The 19,330-nt window shown below is 39.1% G+C and overlaps 1 protein-coding gene across 1 annotated transcript; it reads right to left on the bottom strand.

The window, feature by feature from the left end:
- Nucleotides 1–14: 14 nt before the first annotated feature.
- On the bottom strand, nucleotides 15–16,882 carry miga1 (mitoguardin 1). The gene is made up of 16 exons (XM_085255964.1): nucleotides 16,741–16,882; nucleotides 14,746–14,902; nucleotides 10,681–10,852; nucleotides 9,355–9,473; nucleotides 8,514–8,646; nucleotides 8,228–8,364; nucleotides 6,556–6,679; nucleotides 6,243–6,337; nucleotides 5,125–5,234; nucleotides 4,881–4,953; nucleotides 3,394–3,480; nucleotides 3,191–3,289; nucleotides 2,963–3,097; nucleotides 2,792–2,845; nucleotides 2,515–2,631; nucleotides 15–2,072 (listed from the first exon to the last, which is right to left on the bottom strand). Exons 2-16 carry the CDS (start codon nucleotides 14,842–14,844, stop codon nucleotides 1,854–1,856), a joined length of 1,773 nt encoding a protein of 590 aa, XP_085112090.1. The 5' UTR covers nucleotides 14,845–14,902; nucleotides 16,741–16,882; the 3' UTR covers nucleotides 15–1,853.
- Nucleotides 16,883–19,330: the final 2,448 nt, after the last annotated feature.

The following is a 19,330-nucleotide window of genomic DNA, read 5'->3' as shown; positions in this document are numbered from 1 at the left end:
GGACATTCTCAGTCTTTATTTGCACACATTCAACTTTATTTCACCAATCGGTCAAAACAGGTAACACTTTAACATTGTATGATATGATCCCAGCTGAACAACAAACACTCGTTTCTTGTAACCTTTCTGGACTTAGTCTGGAAAAAAAAATCAGAACAAAGCAATCTCCATCCAGTCTATACGCATGTTTGAATTTCAGAAGTCTACAGCTTAAGAGATAAGTGCTCACGGTGATCTATTACGTATGTGAACACCTAAAATGCAAAACTTGAAAGTGGACCTATCCTCTTTTTACAGTGGTGGATGATTTCGCATTAATCATGGCTAAAGTTACTGAAGTCTATCTAATCCCGGTGAGCTCCATGTGTCATCAGTGAGAGCAGTTCTCTTCAACATGGTCATCTGAGACATGGTGATGAGAGCACAACAGCCCTGCCCATCTCGGAGGGAAAGCCAATCAGATAAAATCTGGCTTAATGCAGTATACCAAGATGGGGAATGACTGCTGGTGGAGCAGTGACATGGAATGAAACCAAGCTGGCTCAATGAGACTTTAATAGGCAGGACAAAATGTTTGCTGATGCAATCCTGCTGATCTTCACCTTAGTTCAGCTTGTATTGCTTTTTTTAAATTATTATTATAAATAGTTAATGACTAAGAATTACCAGACAAATGGGGATTATTTTGAACTTTGAATCATGCAAAGCTACACCAGTTGGGAGCAAGAATAATACTGTGCTCATTGACAGTTCTGTATGTCCACTTTTAAGACAACATTTGGAGATTGCAGTAGACTGACACCCCAGACTTGACTACATTTTCTACTTCTGTAGGAGCTTGAGCTTCAAGCATGCAGTGTATATTCTGTACACAGTAACTGATCTGCAGGACAGACATTAACACACTACAGTATTTTTTTAAAAACTTCCCAGATGATTGGAAACATGAAGACCGTGGGCTGACATTCAGCGACAAACACAAGGCTTGAATATTTGCATTTACAATAAGGCTTTCTGTGTTTCTGCCCGTCATGAAAAACAGAGCGGCACAAGTTGTACAGCAGCTGGGCAGATGTGCAGTCGCGATGTGTCGACTTAATATCATAATGGCTTTGGGAGCTTTGTGTGCTAAACTTTAATATTGCATAAAAGTTCTGTGGCTTGTAGTGTCAAAAAAACCAAAACAAAAACTTTCCCCCTTTCAAGTAAAGAAACTGAATCGCTGCATTTTATCTCCTATTCAGCACATTTCCACCTCTTAAACCGAGGCCCTTTGTTCAGCGAAGAGCAGCTCTGGGCATAAAGCATGTCCTCGCGTCTGTGAGAGCGATCACTAACCTATTAATGCATGCAGACGCTATTTCTACAAATAAGCTCTGCACCTGTCTGCTGTATAATAAAATAAATTACCTCTTCGTTCACAAACTGCTCTTAATGGCATTAAAATTCCCTCAATTTACATAACATAACACCTACTGCAACAGATTCCAAGCCTGCCTCAGTTTATTACTACACAAGTTCATATTTAATAAATATTATTGCTGTTCTCTTTGAACCTTTTAAAAGCGCTGCTATGGCACATTGAAAAGCGGCCAGGGGAATAAGAAGAGGAAGTCGAGGCCACACCAGAGACCGTGAGCATGCCTGAAGACAAACGGCTGGTTCAGTTTACGTGGATCCACTGACTTTGGACATCATGACACTGGCATGATGGGAGACATAATGAGTTGATTTCACAGACTGCAGGTGAGCTCACACCTACAGTTTCCTTTGGTCCAACATTTGGTGTGAACTCACCCCTGAACGAATGCTGGGACTGACTTGTGTAATATTTAAAGACTTGGCCGTGTCTCTCACTGCACTCGTGCCTCCAGCAGGGCACTGGGAACCAGGTGCACCGGTGGTGAGTTACACCCATTCAGGTACCGCAGCGAGTCGGCTCCCAGGTAGGCGAGCAGCAGTTCCGAGCGTCGGTGGAGCAGCTGGAGCACGTCGTCCGCCAAACTCTCCACCGAGCAGTAACGCACTTTATCCAGATCAAAGATGTCTTTCAGGAAGTGCAGCACCTGGTCCTGCAGGAGAAACAGGACTCATGAGTAACTCAAAATTCATCATTAAGGGTGCAGGAAGGTCGTCAAATGTCGTCCACAGGGGGGAACGAGTTAAGACTGGGAGGTTCAGATTGTATAAGCTCTTTAGTTTTTTTCCTTTTCCCCTAATCATAATATGGTTTTTAAAATCAGGGGCAGATTTAAGGATCTCAGAATAGATATTACAATACAAAGAGTTTTAAAAGGCTGCTGACTCCCAGTCCTGCAAACATCCCAAATCTCAAACTTACACTTTTTTCTCAACTACATTTACTTTTAGTTAAGTACAAAAACTCGTTTAAAAGCAGTGGTTGAACAAGATTAATTCTCATTTTCGTTCCAAATTTAGTCTAAATCTCATCCACTGACACAAAACAGTCCATGTTTAAAACAGGACACTCGCAGATGTTCCTCATGTTCTAACCTTGAAGAAGCAGCACAAATCGTGCAGGGAGCCCTTTGGCCCCAGGAAGCCCCACGCCAGGACAGGGCCGATCTGTTCACACACGGAGTAGAAATGGGCGATGAAGCCGTCGGACACCTGAGAGACAAACGGCACAGAGGCGTTCAGATCTACCTGCTCATTTCTGTATTTATAGAAATAAGTTATTTTAACCCTACATCACATTTCAGGTAAAGAGATATTTCCTCCAGCGCCACCCTCCTGTTACTGTGCATTTTAAAAGACCTCAGACTCGTACCTTCATGTGCTGCCTCTTCTGCTTCAGCACTGACCAACAGCTTGATGCCACCGCCTGTGAAACAAATACATGTCAGATTCAATGAAAACTCACTTGTGTTAACTGCTTTGCCTTTCATGTGTCTCAGTGGTATGTATACATATGCAGGTGCTATTTTGTAGTTTTACTCACTGTCTCCTTGAAGGAGCTGTTGAGCCAGCGGTTGTTGATCACGTTCTGGATGGAGATGGGTGGATTCTCCAGGTCCTCGAAGGAGTCCATCAGAATGAAATCCAGCACGATGTCGTAGAAGTTTAGATGCTTCACCTGGTGAAGAATGTCAAGCAAAGAGAAGAAAGGAAAAATGCTGTTCGACCGATTTAAGTCGTGTTGGATCACAGGTCAGAGAATCACACTTACCCCCCGCGCGGCGAGTTCCAATTCTGTGTTTTCCCAGTGCTCTGTGTGCTCCAGGAAGGAAATCATCTCTTCAAACACTTCCTCAAATCTCTTTGGGCTCTGAAAACCAAACAGCAACATGTGAGGTGGAGAACAGCTCATACAATTAAATTTTTTTTATTATTTCTATTTTCTAAATCCGTTATCTGTATTTTCAGTTTTACCTTTTGTGCTTTGACTATAATGGAAGACAGTATTTTCTTTCCTGTGTCGGCCAGAAACGTCCAAGTTGTCCTGTCACACAAAATGAGCTGCAGACAAAACAAAATTCTTTAATTATTTTTAATTTTCAATACATAGTGAACAATAATCTACAGTTCAAAAATTACAACTGTGGTCTGGAATTCAATGAGCAGGAGGTCTGCAGTGTTTCTCTGGCTAATTCAACAGCAACACAGAAATACTATTGAGAATAAAGCCAAAATATCCAAACAGGCAATCAGGAAAAATGCCTTAATATTTTTAATTGGGAGCATTTATCTTACCCTATTAATTCAAGTCAAGTCAAAGTTCTATAGCACATCTTAAACAACAGGTTATACAAAATAAACACTATACCGAATAACAACAGTAAACTATACACTAAAAATAATAAAAGTCATAAGAAATTAAATAAGACTGTTTGCATGATCAAAGCCAGGGTTACCCTGTCACCTTAGTTTCACCTAATAATCTGCCCAGTAGTTTGAGAGCACTGGTCTATTACACGTCTTATGAGCTGTGAGTATATTCTTTACGTTTTGTGAGTGTGAGCCTGGTTCTGCTGGAGATTTCTTCCTCTTAAAAGAGAGTCTAGCAAAGTTTTGTCAGGGGGGCAGGTAGGGCATTAACAGTGAAAAGGGGGCACAAAGAAATACTTTTCTTTCTTATTGTCATGTCTAGCTTTTAATAAATAATTATCTGAATCTTACAACCAAAGTTTTCATCTGATGTAAAATGTATAGATTTGATATAGATGCATTTTCTTTTACGTGTGTATTAAATTAAAGTTGATTACGTCAGTTAAGCATTACGAGGCAGAGGGTGGTTCCCCATTTTTTTTTTTTTTTTGTGTTCGGAGTTGGCGACCCTATTAATTAGGTTGCTTAATATATCCACTAAGTACTCTTTAAAACACCGGAATAGGGAGTATGCTGCAGGTTTAAGTTTATTAGATTGATCAGTATTGTTGATCTATGAAATATTTTGTATATTTTTTGCATACAGGTATAACAGAATAGCTTTAGTTTTGTTTTGTTTTTTATTTAAACCTGAGTATGAACTTATACAAAACACAGCAAGATATTTAAAAAAAAACATTTTATTGATTATAAAATACACTATATCGGATTTATATCGGTATCGGCAGATATCCAAATTTATGATATCGGTATCGGACATAAAAAAGTGGTATCGTGCCATCTCTAGTCTTTACCTTACAACATAAAGTGCCTTGGGGCGACTGTTGTGTGAAATAAAACTGAACTGAATTAAGCACAACAGATCAGATAACATAAAGCTACCTGACCCTTTTTCCCCCCTCCTTCAGCAAACATCCACATCAGGCAAACTCAGCCACAATATTCTAGTTTTACTGTTGTGCATCAGAAGTGGAGACTATCATTCATCTTAGCATACAGTCTTTGGTGAGCACCATCTTACTGAACCGTACCTGCCACGCCTGCCGCACACAGTGCAGCTTAGCCAGGAAATCCAAGTCCCCGAGACACTCCAGCATCTCAGTTCTGAGAGTGAAAATCAAGAGAAACCTCTCATTTAACTGCCAGCAGACGATCGGGAGAACAAAATAAGAAAGTTCATGCTGTCATGCCATCAAATTTCACAGTGGGACGATCACAACGCTGTACAAGTTTCCCTGACTGTCTTCTATACGACGTGTGTTAATGTCTGATTACCGCAGCACTCTGCAGGAGATACTGCCATCCTCAGCCATCTTCAGCGCCTCCTCATACAAAGGGTGATGTCCCAGAGTGAACACACTCCTCAGCTCTCTGTGCTCGGACATCTGAGGTGGAGACAGATAGCAAAGGCATTATGGACTGAACAATGAAGGGTACATAAGATGTTGTTATTCACAATGTTTTATTGTCTGCATGAAACCAAAAACAAGAAATTGTGAAATAAAAACATCATTTTTATTAAGAATTATTATTAAGAAACTAATATTAACGCATAAACTTTGCCCAGGCCAGAAAAAACAAAACAAAAGGCTGCTAATAATTTAATTGCCATTTCTAAAAGGATGTTTAACACACAATCCTTGTAAAGCATTGTTATCTTTCTGCAGGGAGGACGTTAAAGTCATTGGTGTGTAAACTTAGCTTGTACACTCTGTAAACACACCACCAGTGATTCTTAAGAACCAGTTTATTTTAGTGATATGTGGGTCAAGTGCGCCAGTAGCGAGACTTAATGAGTAAAGGCGATAAACAGAGAACTGGTAAACACCGGGTGGTGAACCCAGAGGAAGAGCAAAGCTTCCTGAGTCAAACTCCTGCTGCGAATCAGTCGGAGCTTTAAAGGTTCAGACAGTTTTAGTTTAAGACCTTTCCTGATTTCACCTCCTCTCCTCGTGCTTTGTTCCCAAACCACATGGCTGTGAACAAAGTGCTGTGGTTAACTAACCGAAGCAGGATCTCCTGATTTGTGACAAGTCGTGTATGTTTTTCATGTTTTACAAAGGTGGTGAAAAACTTCTTAATAGAAAGAAACCAATTCAGAATTTATATAAACAAAAACGTATGTTTGAATCACTCCGTCCTGCTTTTTTGTTCTTTAAAATGAAGGAAATGTAAATTTGAAAGAAATCCAAATGAGATTTGTTTTTTACTGAACCAAAATTAATTTTTTTTAAATGCTGTATTTTTAAATTTTTTTAATACTTTTCCTTGCAACCAAAAGCAAAATATCAAGACTGATTTATTTTTTTACCCTTTACACTAAACAACTGACAAAAAAAGCACTGTAGAAGAACTCCAGAGGTGTTAATGGGAGGATTTGGTGCTTCTGTTACCTCAGCTGCAGACACAAACGAGTCAGTGGAGGCGATGCTGATGCTGTCCCTCAGACAGGCGTCATCTAACTCTTCTCTGGACAAAATGTCTGCCACTGTGTAAGGGAAACAGAACAGGAATCGTCACACATATATTTACAATTTTATAAAAAAAAAAAAAAAAAAAAAAAAAAGAGTCCTCCAGCACACCTGCTCACACACACAAAATTATATATGTGCACTGGCTTCCTGCTTTGCTTCACGCTGTCTTTTACTGCTGTGCCTATTTTTCTGTGTTGGACAAAAAGAACTGCATAATGCTTCAGTGACTCACCCTGGCTGCTGCTGTGGGATGAGGGCTCTGACATCCCCAACACTCCCTCAAACTCCTCCTGGAGGCGGTAAGCCCTGTGCAGCAGAGCCTTCAGCCTGTGGATGAACTCTGCGCTGATGACGTCCTGAACACACAAACAATCAAAGAAACTTGACTCCTAACAATGTAAAGATTTGTCTTAATTTCGGTAGGGATAACCGAGTTCTCAGGCGCACTAGATAAGAGTTGTGCAAACCATCAGGTTAAGCTGCTGGTTTGAGACTTAAAAAATATCAGATTCTTGAAAATTTGTTCAGTAGACCAAATGTAAAATGTAGAAAATAGCATTTTTTCTTATTTTAAAAGAGTATTTGCAGCTCTTTCTTGGGAATCTCATGTGACCTCATTTCTAAGTAGCTTTAAAAACGCATTCGATCGTACTGGCTTTCCTTGACACAAGTCAAAGCTGCAGCCAGAGCTGTGTTTGGGTGCAGGCTTAACTACTGATTCAAAACCCCTCCAATCTCGTTAGAGACCCAATTAGTGTGCTGTTATGCAATCCAAACTCTGACACACAGGTGGGCTGTCAGTGCTGGTTATTCCGGTAGTTAGCGACCTGTAGTCTCATCTGCATTGTGTCTGTGGGCAGCATGATCTCTAAAACTCTACCTTCCTCTGGTATTAAAGAACAGAGCACAGAAAATATTGGTGGGATGTGAATCAATACATCTACTGTTTGGTATCAGACAGATGTTATGCAACCGTTTTCTTTTTTGAGAAAGAAAACACATATGAGCTATTTGCATGTTGCGCCAAAAGAGGTATTTTATGGCAATTCTACAAAAGTCATTTTAAAAATGAAGAGCCCACTTATTTTACTGGTTTACTTTTTCCAAAGGATGTCTGGACTCTCACTAACTGATCTGTACTGTGTCAGAGCATGGAGGTTAATCAAAGTTAACCTCCTTCCACTAGGTTGATCGCTGCATTCTGCGCTATGACATGATGACATGGCATGATCACCAACTACGCTCAAGCACACAACTCCAACGCTTCCTCAACTCCATGGAAAACTGCTGTCTTTCTGAACAAATCTATGAGGCATGATTGAGATCGGGGCTTCTAAAAATGCTCCAATTAATCCACAGCATGCATAAAATTATGAACCTAGTTGTGCTCTCCAAGAGGACCTTTCAAGCTGTGCTGTAAATGCATGTAAGAAAGAGCAAGGGAGCTTAAAAGAGCTGACATGGCGAAACAAACTGAAGCATACTTGGGCCTCGTTAAGATCAATGTGAGAGCAGGCCGGATGCAGAAGTGAGGAAGAGTGATGGTACAAGAGGATTTAACTCAGACTCTTCTTAGGTGAAGCGTTTAAGGCACGGCCAAAGGAGGAGATTATGTCTCTCTCAGCTGGTTTGGGAAAAACCTCTGTGCTCATAGGGAGGTCTGGGGGATTTCTGCGAAATGGACCCAAATGGATGGTTGGACCTCTTTTCTACTCAGTCATAGTTATGTAATCAGTAGAATAATTCTTCTGAATTAGGGGGAAATTTTGGTCTCAGTAATTTGCACCACACCTGTTGTGTACACATGTCAACAACATACATCTTGATACCATTTGCACTCAGACTGTGCTTCTCTTGTTTTGGCTACAGTCTACAATAAGACTTGTATGGAGTGTTTGTCTCACCTCCATGCTCTGCTCAGCAATGGTGTCTCCAGCTCCAATTTTGACTGAGGCACAGCTCGCATCGTCCTCAGCATGCCTGCTCCTGAATGTCAGCGCCTCCTCCCACCGCCGCAGGGCCTCCTCGAATAAATCCATACCTGAGAGAAACACACACAGACTGAGTCTCCGAAAGCAATCAATGACTCAGCACCTCCAATTTTAAACACTGCAACCCACCAAAAACTATTACAGTACATTCAAACAGTATTACTGGATACTGGTACATAGTACACAGAGGTTTCTTTACCCATTAGGTACAGGTTCTCAGGTGTGGTGACAGGTAGGTTGAGCACACTGCAACTGTCAGCATCCTCCACTCTGTCCCAACAGGTGGAGTCATTTGCACAGGTACTGCTGCTGGATGAGTTCAAGCTTTTTACCTGCACAAAAACACAAAAGCAGAACAAAGTCGAACAAACATCAACAAGTTTTACTAATACAAGACTGGAAATGATGAAATTAAACAGACATTACATTAATTTAATGTGTTTTTGGTTACAAAGATAATGATCCTACATAGGCACCACCTAAAAAGAACACATCATTAGTAAATACTGTTTACAGCATCTAATACTTAAAGGTTCACCGTATAATTTAAGGTTCCCTGTTCTTCTGAACATGAGACAAACGACACTCAGTTTTTTTTCCTGTTTTTTCACCAAGTTAATGAAAAAATGAAGACAGACCCCACTTAACTTCTGCTTTTATTATTAATGCCCACTAAGGGTTATTTAATCCTGAGTGATGATATGCCTGTCAGATCCTGAAGCTTACTCAAAGAATAAACTTAAACTTTATTTTCAGTGGTTGCTTTGGTACTCCTGCATGTTATTTTTTAAGGAATAAAGAAATCATCACGAGTCCTAAAGGCAGTAAATATTCACCACCTCTGGTTTGTGGATTTTAGGAGTATATGAACAAAAACATGTCAGACACAAAACATAAACAAGTTAAGTTTTCTTCTTTAATTTCAAAGCTTTCCAGGTAGTATCACATAAATATTTTTGCATCATGTCTCCTGGTTATGTCATTTTAGATAAAATTTATCTTTAAATGCAGTCTAAACACACTCCGTGCTCTTATCTTACCGAAGCCAGGCTCATGACAGATCCAGACAACTTCCTGTAACCTCCTGCAATGAGAACCAGATCAGAGGAGTAGCCATTCTTGGAGTTGAGGGAGAGCGTGATGTTTTGGCTCGTATTATCTGAGAAGATAAAGATGAGAGTTCAGAGATGAGGTTTCACAGAAAGATCCGACTATAATACCAGGATTACACAGTGGACATGTCAAATTTAACATCTGGGTAACTTTTTCTGGAAAGCCTCCATGGTATTTTAATAATTAACTTTGCTGAAGCCGTTTTTTGCCAATTTGATTCAAACACAGCAAACAAAGGTGTGCTTTGATTTACACACAGTGATACAGTGAAAGTCCGAGTGGGGACAAAGGTGGAGAAAAGGCATCAGACAGGCAGCTCGTTGAGAAACGCCTGTTCAAAAGGTCTTTGCAAGAGAAATAGATGTGGCAGCAAATACTCAGCTGACTGTGAATGCCAACAATCCAGATATCAGATAGATGCCAACATTTAATTTAACTTTCGTGCTACAATAAACAGAGCTGAGGGTAACAGACCCATTGCTAAACAATCAAGCAGGTAGCTTATAGTTACTAAAGAAAATAAAAATCAATGCATCCTAGTTTTTCCACAATATTTTACTTCATGCTATAAATGGGGAATAAACACCCTGAAGCCTCTCTCTGTGCTCATATAGCACAGAAGCAGCTCCGCCATTCTTTCTGTGCCACTGCACAAATTAATGTATCAGCCCAACCAACTTCTCTGTCAGAAACCCAGCACGAGTGTTAGGTTAGCGGATGTTCCCAGAATGAAATCAGGTTTGAAAAGATCCTCCTGTCATTGTTAAAACCTCTGTAAACATTTTCCCTTTATTAAACCTAAAACTACTTTTGGCTGCTCGCTCATTCAAAACAGGCTGGCCACAGCAGATAAGTCTGCATGTTTGATTTGGAAACGTTTTCCTCCTCCCAGGACCAAACCCGGGATCATTAGCGTCTTGGGTGATGCTGTAAAGCTATACACTATGGACCCACTAAATCTATTGTATCAAAAAGAAAGGAAATGCTCTCTTAAACTGCTCAGCTGACTTCCCTTAATTCATCGTTTCTTTTAAGTTCTCTTTAGGACTCTAATCTTCCTGGAGGAGATTAAATGAGTTAAACCATTTATCTAGAGCCTGCCTTTTCAAAGTTCAAAGTAATACAGGAGTGGCCTCGCACGTCAGTCTTGTTACATCACACACCAGTAACTGGGCTGACACTAAATGGAGATCACAGGCCAGTGAGCTGCTGGTTGAAGAGGAAAGAATTAAATCAGTGTGAGGAGATCTTACCATTCTCTCCTGCGGCTGGGGGGTGAAACTCTAAACCAGCCTGCTCCCAGTGCTGTGGATGAACCTTCTTTCTGCCCTTCCTCCTCTGGAAACGTCGAGCGAGGAAGAGGAGGGAGACAGCACCAAAGGCTGTGGCAACTACCAGTTTCTTGGTGTCTGTGCTGACGCTCACCTGGGGAAAAGAAAGAGAAGAGCATCAACTCAGATTTTCATACACCCCAAATGTTTTTATTCTGTACGTTGTCAATATATGCACTGCATCACATGCAGATTTTAATTATTTAAAGTCTGTTTTCCGGCAGCTTTTCATCCTGTACTTTGTAAAAGAATCATAACCTTTTTTGTGAGCATACAGATTAAAAATGAATTGACACATACCGAAGACCTCTTTATATACAACACAGGGACAAAAGCCTTTTCTAGAATAGAATAGAATTAAACTTTATTGTCATTGCACATGTCGCAAGTACAAGGCAACGAAATGCAGTTTGCATCCATCCATCAGTGCTTTAGCCATGATATAGATATATTACAAAATATATATTAGCAATAATATATTTATATAGATATTACAGAAATGGGTCTGTTATAGGTATGAGGGTACAAAAGTGGGTATGTTACAATTTATTTTAATAAACTCAGCCGTCTGCTCCTTGCTATCTAAAATATAACAGGACACCGGAGTATATTCTGGAGCATCTCACACTTCTGATAATCAGCTGTCTGCTTGACGTTTATTCAGCTGTGTAAAAACTATAACTTTAATCTCAGCCAAACTGATTTACTCAGGAACAAATAAAATACTGAAAAAAGCCAAACAATAACATTTTTAAGTTATCTAAGTTACTTATATATCATGTTTAACCTGAGTAGCGAAAGATGGCGGTGGGTTTGAAAACGATTTGCCGGGAGTCCGGTGTTCTCACGGGCTCTAGTGAGCCTTGAACCCCGGCTAGCTATCGAGCTAGTGGGTAACAGACGTCTCCGAAAACGTCGGAGCGCTTTTGAAATATTTGGTGTCTTATTAAAACTGAGCAGATATTTGAAGTTTACACAGCTACATTTCCGCCTGAAAATATTTTAAACGTTTATTTTGTGACCCAGAAAGAATAATAGGAGTAACATTAAAACTAACTAGCTGCTGCCATTGTTGAAAACTGAGCAGGGCCGCGATGGACCGCGCTATGAATTCTGGGACACAGCTTCTTCTTCTTCGGGGTTTAACGGCAGCTGGCATCCTTGTACATGCAGTGCTGCCATCTTCTGTTTCAGTCCGTTATCACACTCTTAAATCCTACTACTCATTCCTGCATCTTTTGGGATATTACAAAGCTTCAAACGACAACTATTAAATTAGTCGTAGACGATTTTGATAGTCGACGTAATCGTGACTAGTCGACTAATCGTGGCAGCCCTAATGTTCAGTCCATTATTTTAACGTGGGTCAGATGTCAGGAGGCAGAAGAACATAAACAAAGAAAAATACAAAAACAAAGATGAATAAATAGACAAAATAATTATGAAATGATGCAAGGGATAGATTAGTTTGCTGCGGATGCTCCATTTTTAGTCCTGTTTGAACTGATAGATTTCCCTCCTTTGTTTTCATGAATACAACCCTGCCCATTATTAGCAGATGGCACTGTGTTATAATTTTGTTATAGACAACTTTATCTTAAAGTATCATATACACAATAAAATGTCAAAATTATATATATATATAAAAAAAATAATAATAGTGAAAACATATTTTCCCCTCTACAGTAAGAAGACCAGGTCTAACAGTCATGCTGACATTTCTGACTATCAGTCAGGAGAACGAGATAAAACAAACAGACACCGTGCAAAAACATCAAAACACACCCAACGACACCATGCCAAACCAAAAGCAACCAGGTGCCTTTCATACACTACGCCCTACAGGTAAAACTGCCCTTTAGAAAAAACAGAGTGTGTCACGGGTGTTACAATTCTAAAACCACGACAAATGTCCAGATATCATGTCACGGTTCCACTTTCCTGTACTTCCCACATGTAGCTGTTCATGTCCAGTTAACTCATTCACTGCCATTGACGTCTATAGCCGTCAATGGCAGTGAATGAGTCAATGGGTTTAACTCATTCACTGCCAACGGCTGGCAGTGAATGAGTTAAAGCAAGGCAGTGCGATGTTTAAAGTGGTTTTTTTTGGAATATACAATGAATAGTTTATTTTTTTAATGAAGTATATTGTTTTTCTTCAAAATTAAATCAAGATAACATTACTAAGCCTGCGGTGAAAATACATTTTTCCCCTTTGTTTTTTGCCTCTGTCAGTGCGCACCAGGGTGGCTGTGGATACAATATAGCTTCCCATCACCAGTGTGTGAATGTGTGTGTGAATGGGTGGATGACTGGATGTGTAAAGCGCTTTGGGGTCCTTAGGGACTAGTAAAGCGCTATATAAATACAGGCCATTTACCATTTAATCATTCTCATAAAGACACACCAAACCAAACAGTTGAACAGCCTTAAAAAACCCCAACAAACATAAAACATAAAGATGGAATACTGATCCCAACATCTAAAAATTGATCCCAAGTTTCTTTGTGCGTTTCAACAGTCACAATAATATTATAGGGCTGTAAGAAAAAAATAATTTGAATGAAATTATAACTCTGGCTTGCAGAAATGATTAAAAAAAGATAATGGAGATAAACGATCTTCAATGTTGTTCTTGTTCTGTTTTTTTTTAGCCCCCCCAAATACATACTACTAAATAAATAACCAATCCATTGACCATTTCTACTTTCTCAATCATCCTTGATTTAATGAAAGTTCAAGGAAACCCTCTGTTAGCCATTTTTTAAGTTAAATAAATCCAAAATGTTTCCAAAGATTAGTACATTTTTCTGACCAAGTACTGCCCAAGGTAATCGGCGTTATAATTTTTGCCATAATCTTATAGCATTAAACAACTTGTGAAAGATGGAAAGGAAGGAGCTGCATTCAGTGCAACACTTGTCTGCCCGATGAAAAGTTAACTGAGGACGCATGCCTCAAAGTCTAACGGATACTGAGGTAATATGAGGCAGCGCAGACGACCCGCCATCCGCCTGTCACATAAATGTTAAATAATCAATTTCAGATAGTGTTTGTAGCCCTCTCCGTTTATATTTAGACACACAGACGTAGCTGCTGCAAATTCTCAACAACTCAGTAGGTATGACAACAGCCATAATATTGACTTTTTAAAAGGTCACTAAATGGACTGGGATGACTGAATAGTGCTGCCAGTGCTTGTACAAGCTGTATTCATAACCGCTGCCATCACGTGTCAGGCATGTTCCAACCAGAATATTCTAATCATATCAGATCTGCTACGTGACTCAGGCCACACAAACACTGTCGCCTTCTGCATAAACACAATAACATGTGTTTATGTGGGTAAATGAAGAGAAATACCAGAGATTCAACACCCTACAGCCACAAGGACCAAGAAAGAAAGTGAAACTGGGGGGAAAAACACCTAAAATACTGACGTGCAAACTACTACTTCACATTTTTGTAAATGTAACAGAAGTCATTCTTAACTTGTTTAAGGAGTTCTACATAAATTGTTTTTATAAGAACTTTCAGTTCAGGAAAAGAAGTTTGCATGAGCTTCTTTAAAACCAGCATGCTTTGAAACGCATTTGCTAGAAAACTGGCCGAGCTGCTCAGTATCTCTCCATCACACGAAGCCTTTAGCTGAACAACTAAACTGCTCAAACAGGTGGTAGACGTTCACATGTAAACAGATACAGCTGCTGGCTCATCTCATCAGGTTTTAAAGGAAAATGATAAACAAGGCAGTTCCATATCCTCTCACAGTGTGTTCCTCTTAATAGAAATATTTCTTACTACACTAATAAATTAAATAAAAATAAAAAAAGAGTGGCAATATAGGTCAAAAGAAAGTGAATAGTCTATATATAGTTCCAATATGAAGGGTCTAATATGAAGTGAATAAATAATTCATTCTTGTAAACCATGCAGTGTGGATATTCTGATAGCTGCTAGGAGCATGTTGAAAAGCATCCTCACCTGTGTCAGGGAGCTGTAGACGGACAGTGGCAAGTCAACCATACGCAGAGCTGCAGTCCTCATGGACAGCTGTGAGCTCGTGAGGGTCTCATGTGTCATTGTGACGCTCTGCCCATGACTTGGCAGCTCCCTTATCTTCGACACCGCTCTGTGCAAGCTGAAGAGGATGACATTAAGGGATTTAACCTTGGAAGCTCAGGAAGGGGATATAATGACACTAATACACAAAGCTGTTGGTATTCTGTATGTACTGCTAGGAATACCTTGCTTAAAGTGAGTGAGCAGCCAGTTTTAACGGCATAATATATAATTAAAAGTCAGGGGAAAAAAGCCTGATAACATGCAAACTTTCATTCTTAAACATCACACACTAGAGGATTGCCATGAAAGAAAAGCCTGTAAAATGTATCAGATGCAGTGGTGTCGGTTAATTAAAACAAAACAAGTCCAATCTGATCCCGACCCTCTCAGAATCAGCTCATTCTTTGTACATGTAGCCATGGAAAATTACTTTATCTTCATACTATAAATATTTTCTGAGTTAGGAGCCTTCACAACATGAGTGCAACAGACCGAAACATGAAATTCTCAGGGTTGAAAAACACCTTCTAAGCTTGGTTAAAAACAACCACCAAATCACGTTTACACCGAGTCAAATTGTCACAATTTGGAGTACTGAGAAGTTGAATTTGTGTACTTTTGCTGTTGAAACCATGAAATATCCCATGACACCGAAGCTATAATTAGTTGATTTTGGCTTTTGAGTGTGCACTTTGGCTGGGTGCAAAACTGATTCTCTTACAGCTTTTAAAAAGCTGAGAAAGTGTTTCTAAGCCTAGAAAGCGTCATGTGTTTAGCTCTTGTACTTAATAAGTTATAAGGGCTAAATTCATGGATTTTTAAAAAAAATCAACCCCGTTTACTTTGAGGACTGTAACAATTTTAATAGAACTGAGGTAAAAAATGAAAAATGTTTGTATTACTTAATTAAATATGCACACTTCCATCTAACAGCCAAGTCTAAGTCTGCACAAGACACTCACAGCTGGACGATCCAGCCATTTAAAGCAAAGCCTGAGCCTCATACAGTGCTCGTTGTTAGTCGTAGATGTTTAAAGTTTGCTTGTGTAAGGGTTATGATGTTTGTCAGAAGTATGAGAGTCTGAGAGCCTGAAACTGCAATAACAGAGGTTCAGTTCATTTTTATTTCAAACATTCACCAACATTTCATAAAATCTTTCCATGCAGTTGTTTGAAAAGGAGTAGGCAGAAGAATATACTTATTTAGCCCTACCCCCTCAGGTTTACATCCTCATCATCTAAATTTGAACAACAAAAACGTATACAATGCCTTCAACTTAGAACATAACATCACAAAAAATATTTTCTCATGTTCAACTAAAACTATATTTAGATTTGCTAATTTGCAGAAGAAAATAAACATCAGTTTTAAACATCAGGTAAAAAACCCTTGTGATTTTCTGGAAAAAAAAAAACAACCCATAACTTTTAAAAAGTCTAGGTAAGCAAAGGAAAACTCTTTAGTGTTATATAGGTTTAACATAAAAAGCCTTCGGACTCCACATTAATAAGAGTCCTTACGGATTTTTGTTTTTATTTTAATTAATTACTGCTTTATTTCTCATCTATTCTGAATCATTTGCGTATTTTTATATTCATTATGATATTATTTTAAATGTTAACGGATTTTATCTTCCTCTTCAGTAAGTTCAGTAAGTAAACAAGACACATAAGATCCCCCCCACCTCCCCAGGAGCATCTAAAGTGTTTTCACTGGGGCAAAACGTTGACACCGATAATAATCACATAAGCACATGTTAAGAAACGCCAACCCGAAGAGCTAACGGCTAACAAGGCTACCGGGGTTAGCTAAATCTATTAAACCAGCTGAAAATAAACACTGTGACAGACAAACTCGAGCTCATCTCTTAGCTGAATGGGACAACATGAAAGCATACATGAATTCAGCGGTACCTTTTTAATATTCCTCCGCAGACACAGCTCCACTGTTTCACTTGGTCCTCGGGCTGACCTCGGCAGCCGCACAGTGAAGGACTCCAGCACCAGCCTGGATTTTCATAATAAAAGCATGTTCGCGCTCAACGTGACTGTGGGCTCCTTGCGCCCTCTTACGGTGTGCCTGTATACACTACAGATTACTACATATATCTATCAGAAATATTAACAGAAATATCAAGACAAAGTTTTACAATAAAGAAAATAAGAAAAATAAAGAGGAAAACAAAGAATCAAACGTTAATTAAAAAAAAGTGTGATTTTAATCTTTACAAAATGTACTGCATTTTAAGCCGTGATGGACAAAGTTTCCCCATATTCATGTTTTAAAGTCGTTCAAACAAAATTAATTAGTAATCTGTTATTATATATGACTGACCCGGCATGCTCCATCCCTGCTGTTTTAAGTATTCTGGAGAACTTCAGTTCGTTTTCAGGTTATAAATTAAATTTGGGGAAAAGTGAGTGTTTTCCTGTTAATACGGCAGCACGTCAACTTCAACAGTCTGATCTGCCCTTTCGTCTCAGTCCATCTGGGTTTAAGTACTTAGGGATTAACGTGACTCGCTCTTTAGCTGGCCTTAAATCAGCAAATTTGTCTCCTCTTATATCAAGGATCACATCTGATATTCAAAGGTAATCTCCCCCTTTCTTTAATCGGTAAGATTAATGTTGTTAAAATGAACATCTTACCAAAATTTTTATTTTTATTTCAGTCAATTCCCTTATTTTTGCCGAAACATTTTTTTGTTTCACTGGACAAGATTATTGGTTCTTTCATTCGGGGAGGGAAGCCATAGGGTCTCTAAAACTTTGCTGCAGCGATGCAGATTTAGTGGAGGACTTGCGTTACCTAATTTTTTAGTCTACTACTGGGCCGCTCACATCCATAAACTTTGCTACTGGCTAAAATCTTCTGGTTCCTCGTGGTGTAAATTGGAGCTATCATCATGTAAGGGCTCATCTTTACCGGCTTTGCTCTATTCCTCTTTACCCGTGAGACCCTCTCTGTACACTGATAATCAGGTGGTTCTTAACACACTCAAAATCTGGTTTCAGTTTAGACGTCACTTTAATTTTGTAATGCCGTCTTCCTCGGGTCCTCTAAGCGACAACCATTTGTTTCCCCCTTCACTTTTGGACTCGACATTTTCAGTGTGGTGTGACAAGGGTATAAAACAGTTCAAACATTTATATGTGGATGGTGTTTTCGATAGTTTTCCCAACTTGTCTTCTCGTTATAATCTCCCTATTACCCATTTGTTTCGCTATTTTCAAATTCGAAATTTTGTTGCCAAGTGTTTCCCAAATTTCCCCTTTACCTCCAGAACAGCAGTGGGAAACTACGTTATCATTTATTCCTCATCACAGAGGAACCATTTCGAAACTCTATGATGCTATTCTGTCTTTTAGTGTGGGTTTTTTTTTTTTCATATATATGTGTGTTTATTTACTTAGGAAAATGAAGAAAGGTTGATTGTATTTTGGTAACTGCAAGTACTGTTGTTTTCTTTTTTCAATAAAAATATTTTAAAAAAAAATTAATTAGTAATCGATAAACATGAACATTTTCTTCTTCTTCTTGCTGCTCCCTTCAGGTGTCACCACAGTGGATCAGTCTGCCTCCATCTCATTCTCCCTGTATGGTCTTCTGTCACACCAACACTCTACAACTACAAAACTTCCTCTTTTTTGCCTGCCTGGCAGCTCCATGTTCAACATCCTCTTTTTAATGTATCCACTATATTATATATAGAAAGGAAAAGTTGTGCCTTTCAAAGTCATCTATCAAAGGAATAAACCGAGGAAATGGAACGATGAATAAATGAAAAAACTAAAGAATGATTATCACTGAAATTAGATAAGAAATACTACCAGACCACGACACAAAAATCAGCCTGTTGTTCCAGGTCCTGCACAGCTGCTCCTCATCAAGAAGTGTGGTGGTTGTCTGTGAGGAGGAAAGAATTGTTACTGGGAGCAAATAAGGTCTACTGTTGAGGAAAACTTAAGCAAATGTGTGTGCAAAGTCTAAAGGTAAAGGTTGGTGCAAAGAAGTTGCTGCTAAGACATGATTACTCACCTGTCTTTTCTGTGTCCTCTCCAGGGTGTTTGGGCAAATGTTTCCCTGGGATCCGGACACTATTTAAAGGTTGTAGGAGAGGCCATGGATTAAAGGAGTGTGTTTTTGGTCTTCCTCACTGTAAATCCAGCCGCAAAAGGCCGCCTTATCACACAGACTTGGGATCATAGATAGAACTTTGGGGCTGATGCCATCAGAAAAAGCAGCCTTGCTCTGGTTTAGTTTCTCCAAATGTCTCTTAACTTGTTGATTAATTTATTCTTATGTATTATTTTCTTTGGTATGTGTTTAATCTTTTTTATTTTTATTTTTTAAGAAATCTGTTCTCATTCATGCTGTGTGAAACATGGTGGTATAATAACTCTCTACCTTTTGGGTTAATATCTTTGCATTAAATCAATTGTATAATCATATATTTCTATCGCCATGTTTTGCTTTTTGCTATTTTTGTAAAGCTGTAAAATA

Source organism: Mchenga conophoros, linkage group LG18, assembly GCF_057382185.1.
Source record: "Mchenga conophoros isolate Kocher_MC1m ecotype Shallow Benthic linkage group LG18, M_conophoros_male_GT1.1, whole genome shotgun sequence".
NCBI lineage: Eukaryota > Metazoa > Chordata > Actinopteri > Cichliformes > Cichlidae > Mchenga > Mchenga conophoros.
Note: the sequence above shows the minus strand (reverse complement) of the source record. Positions and strands in the feature narration are given on the sequence as shown.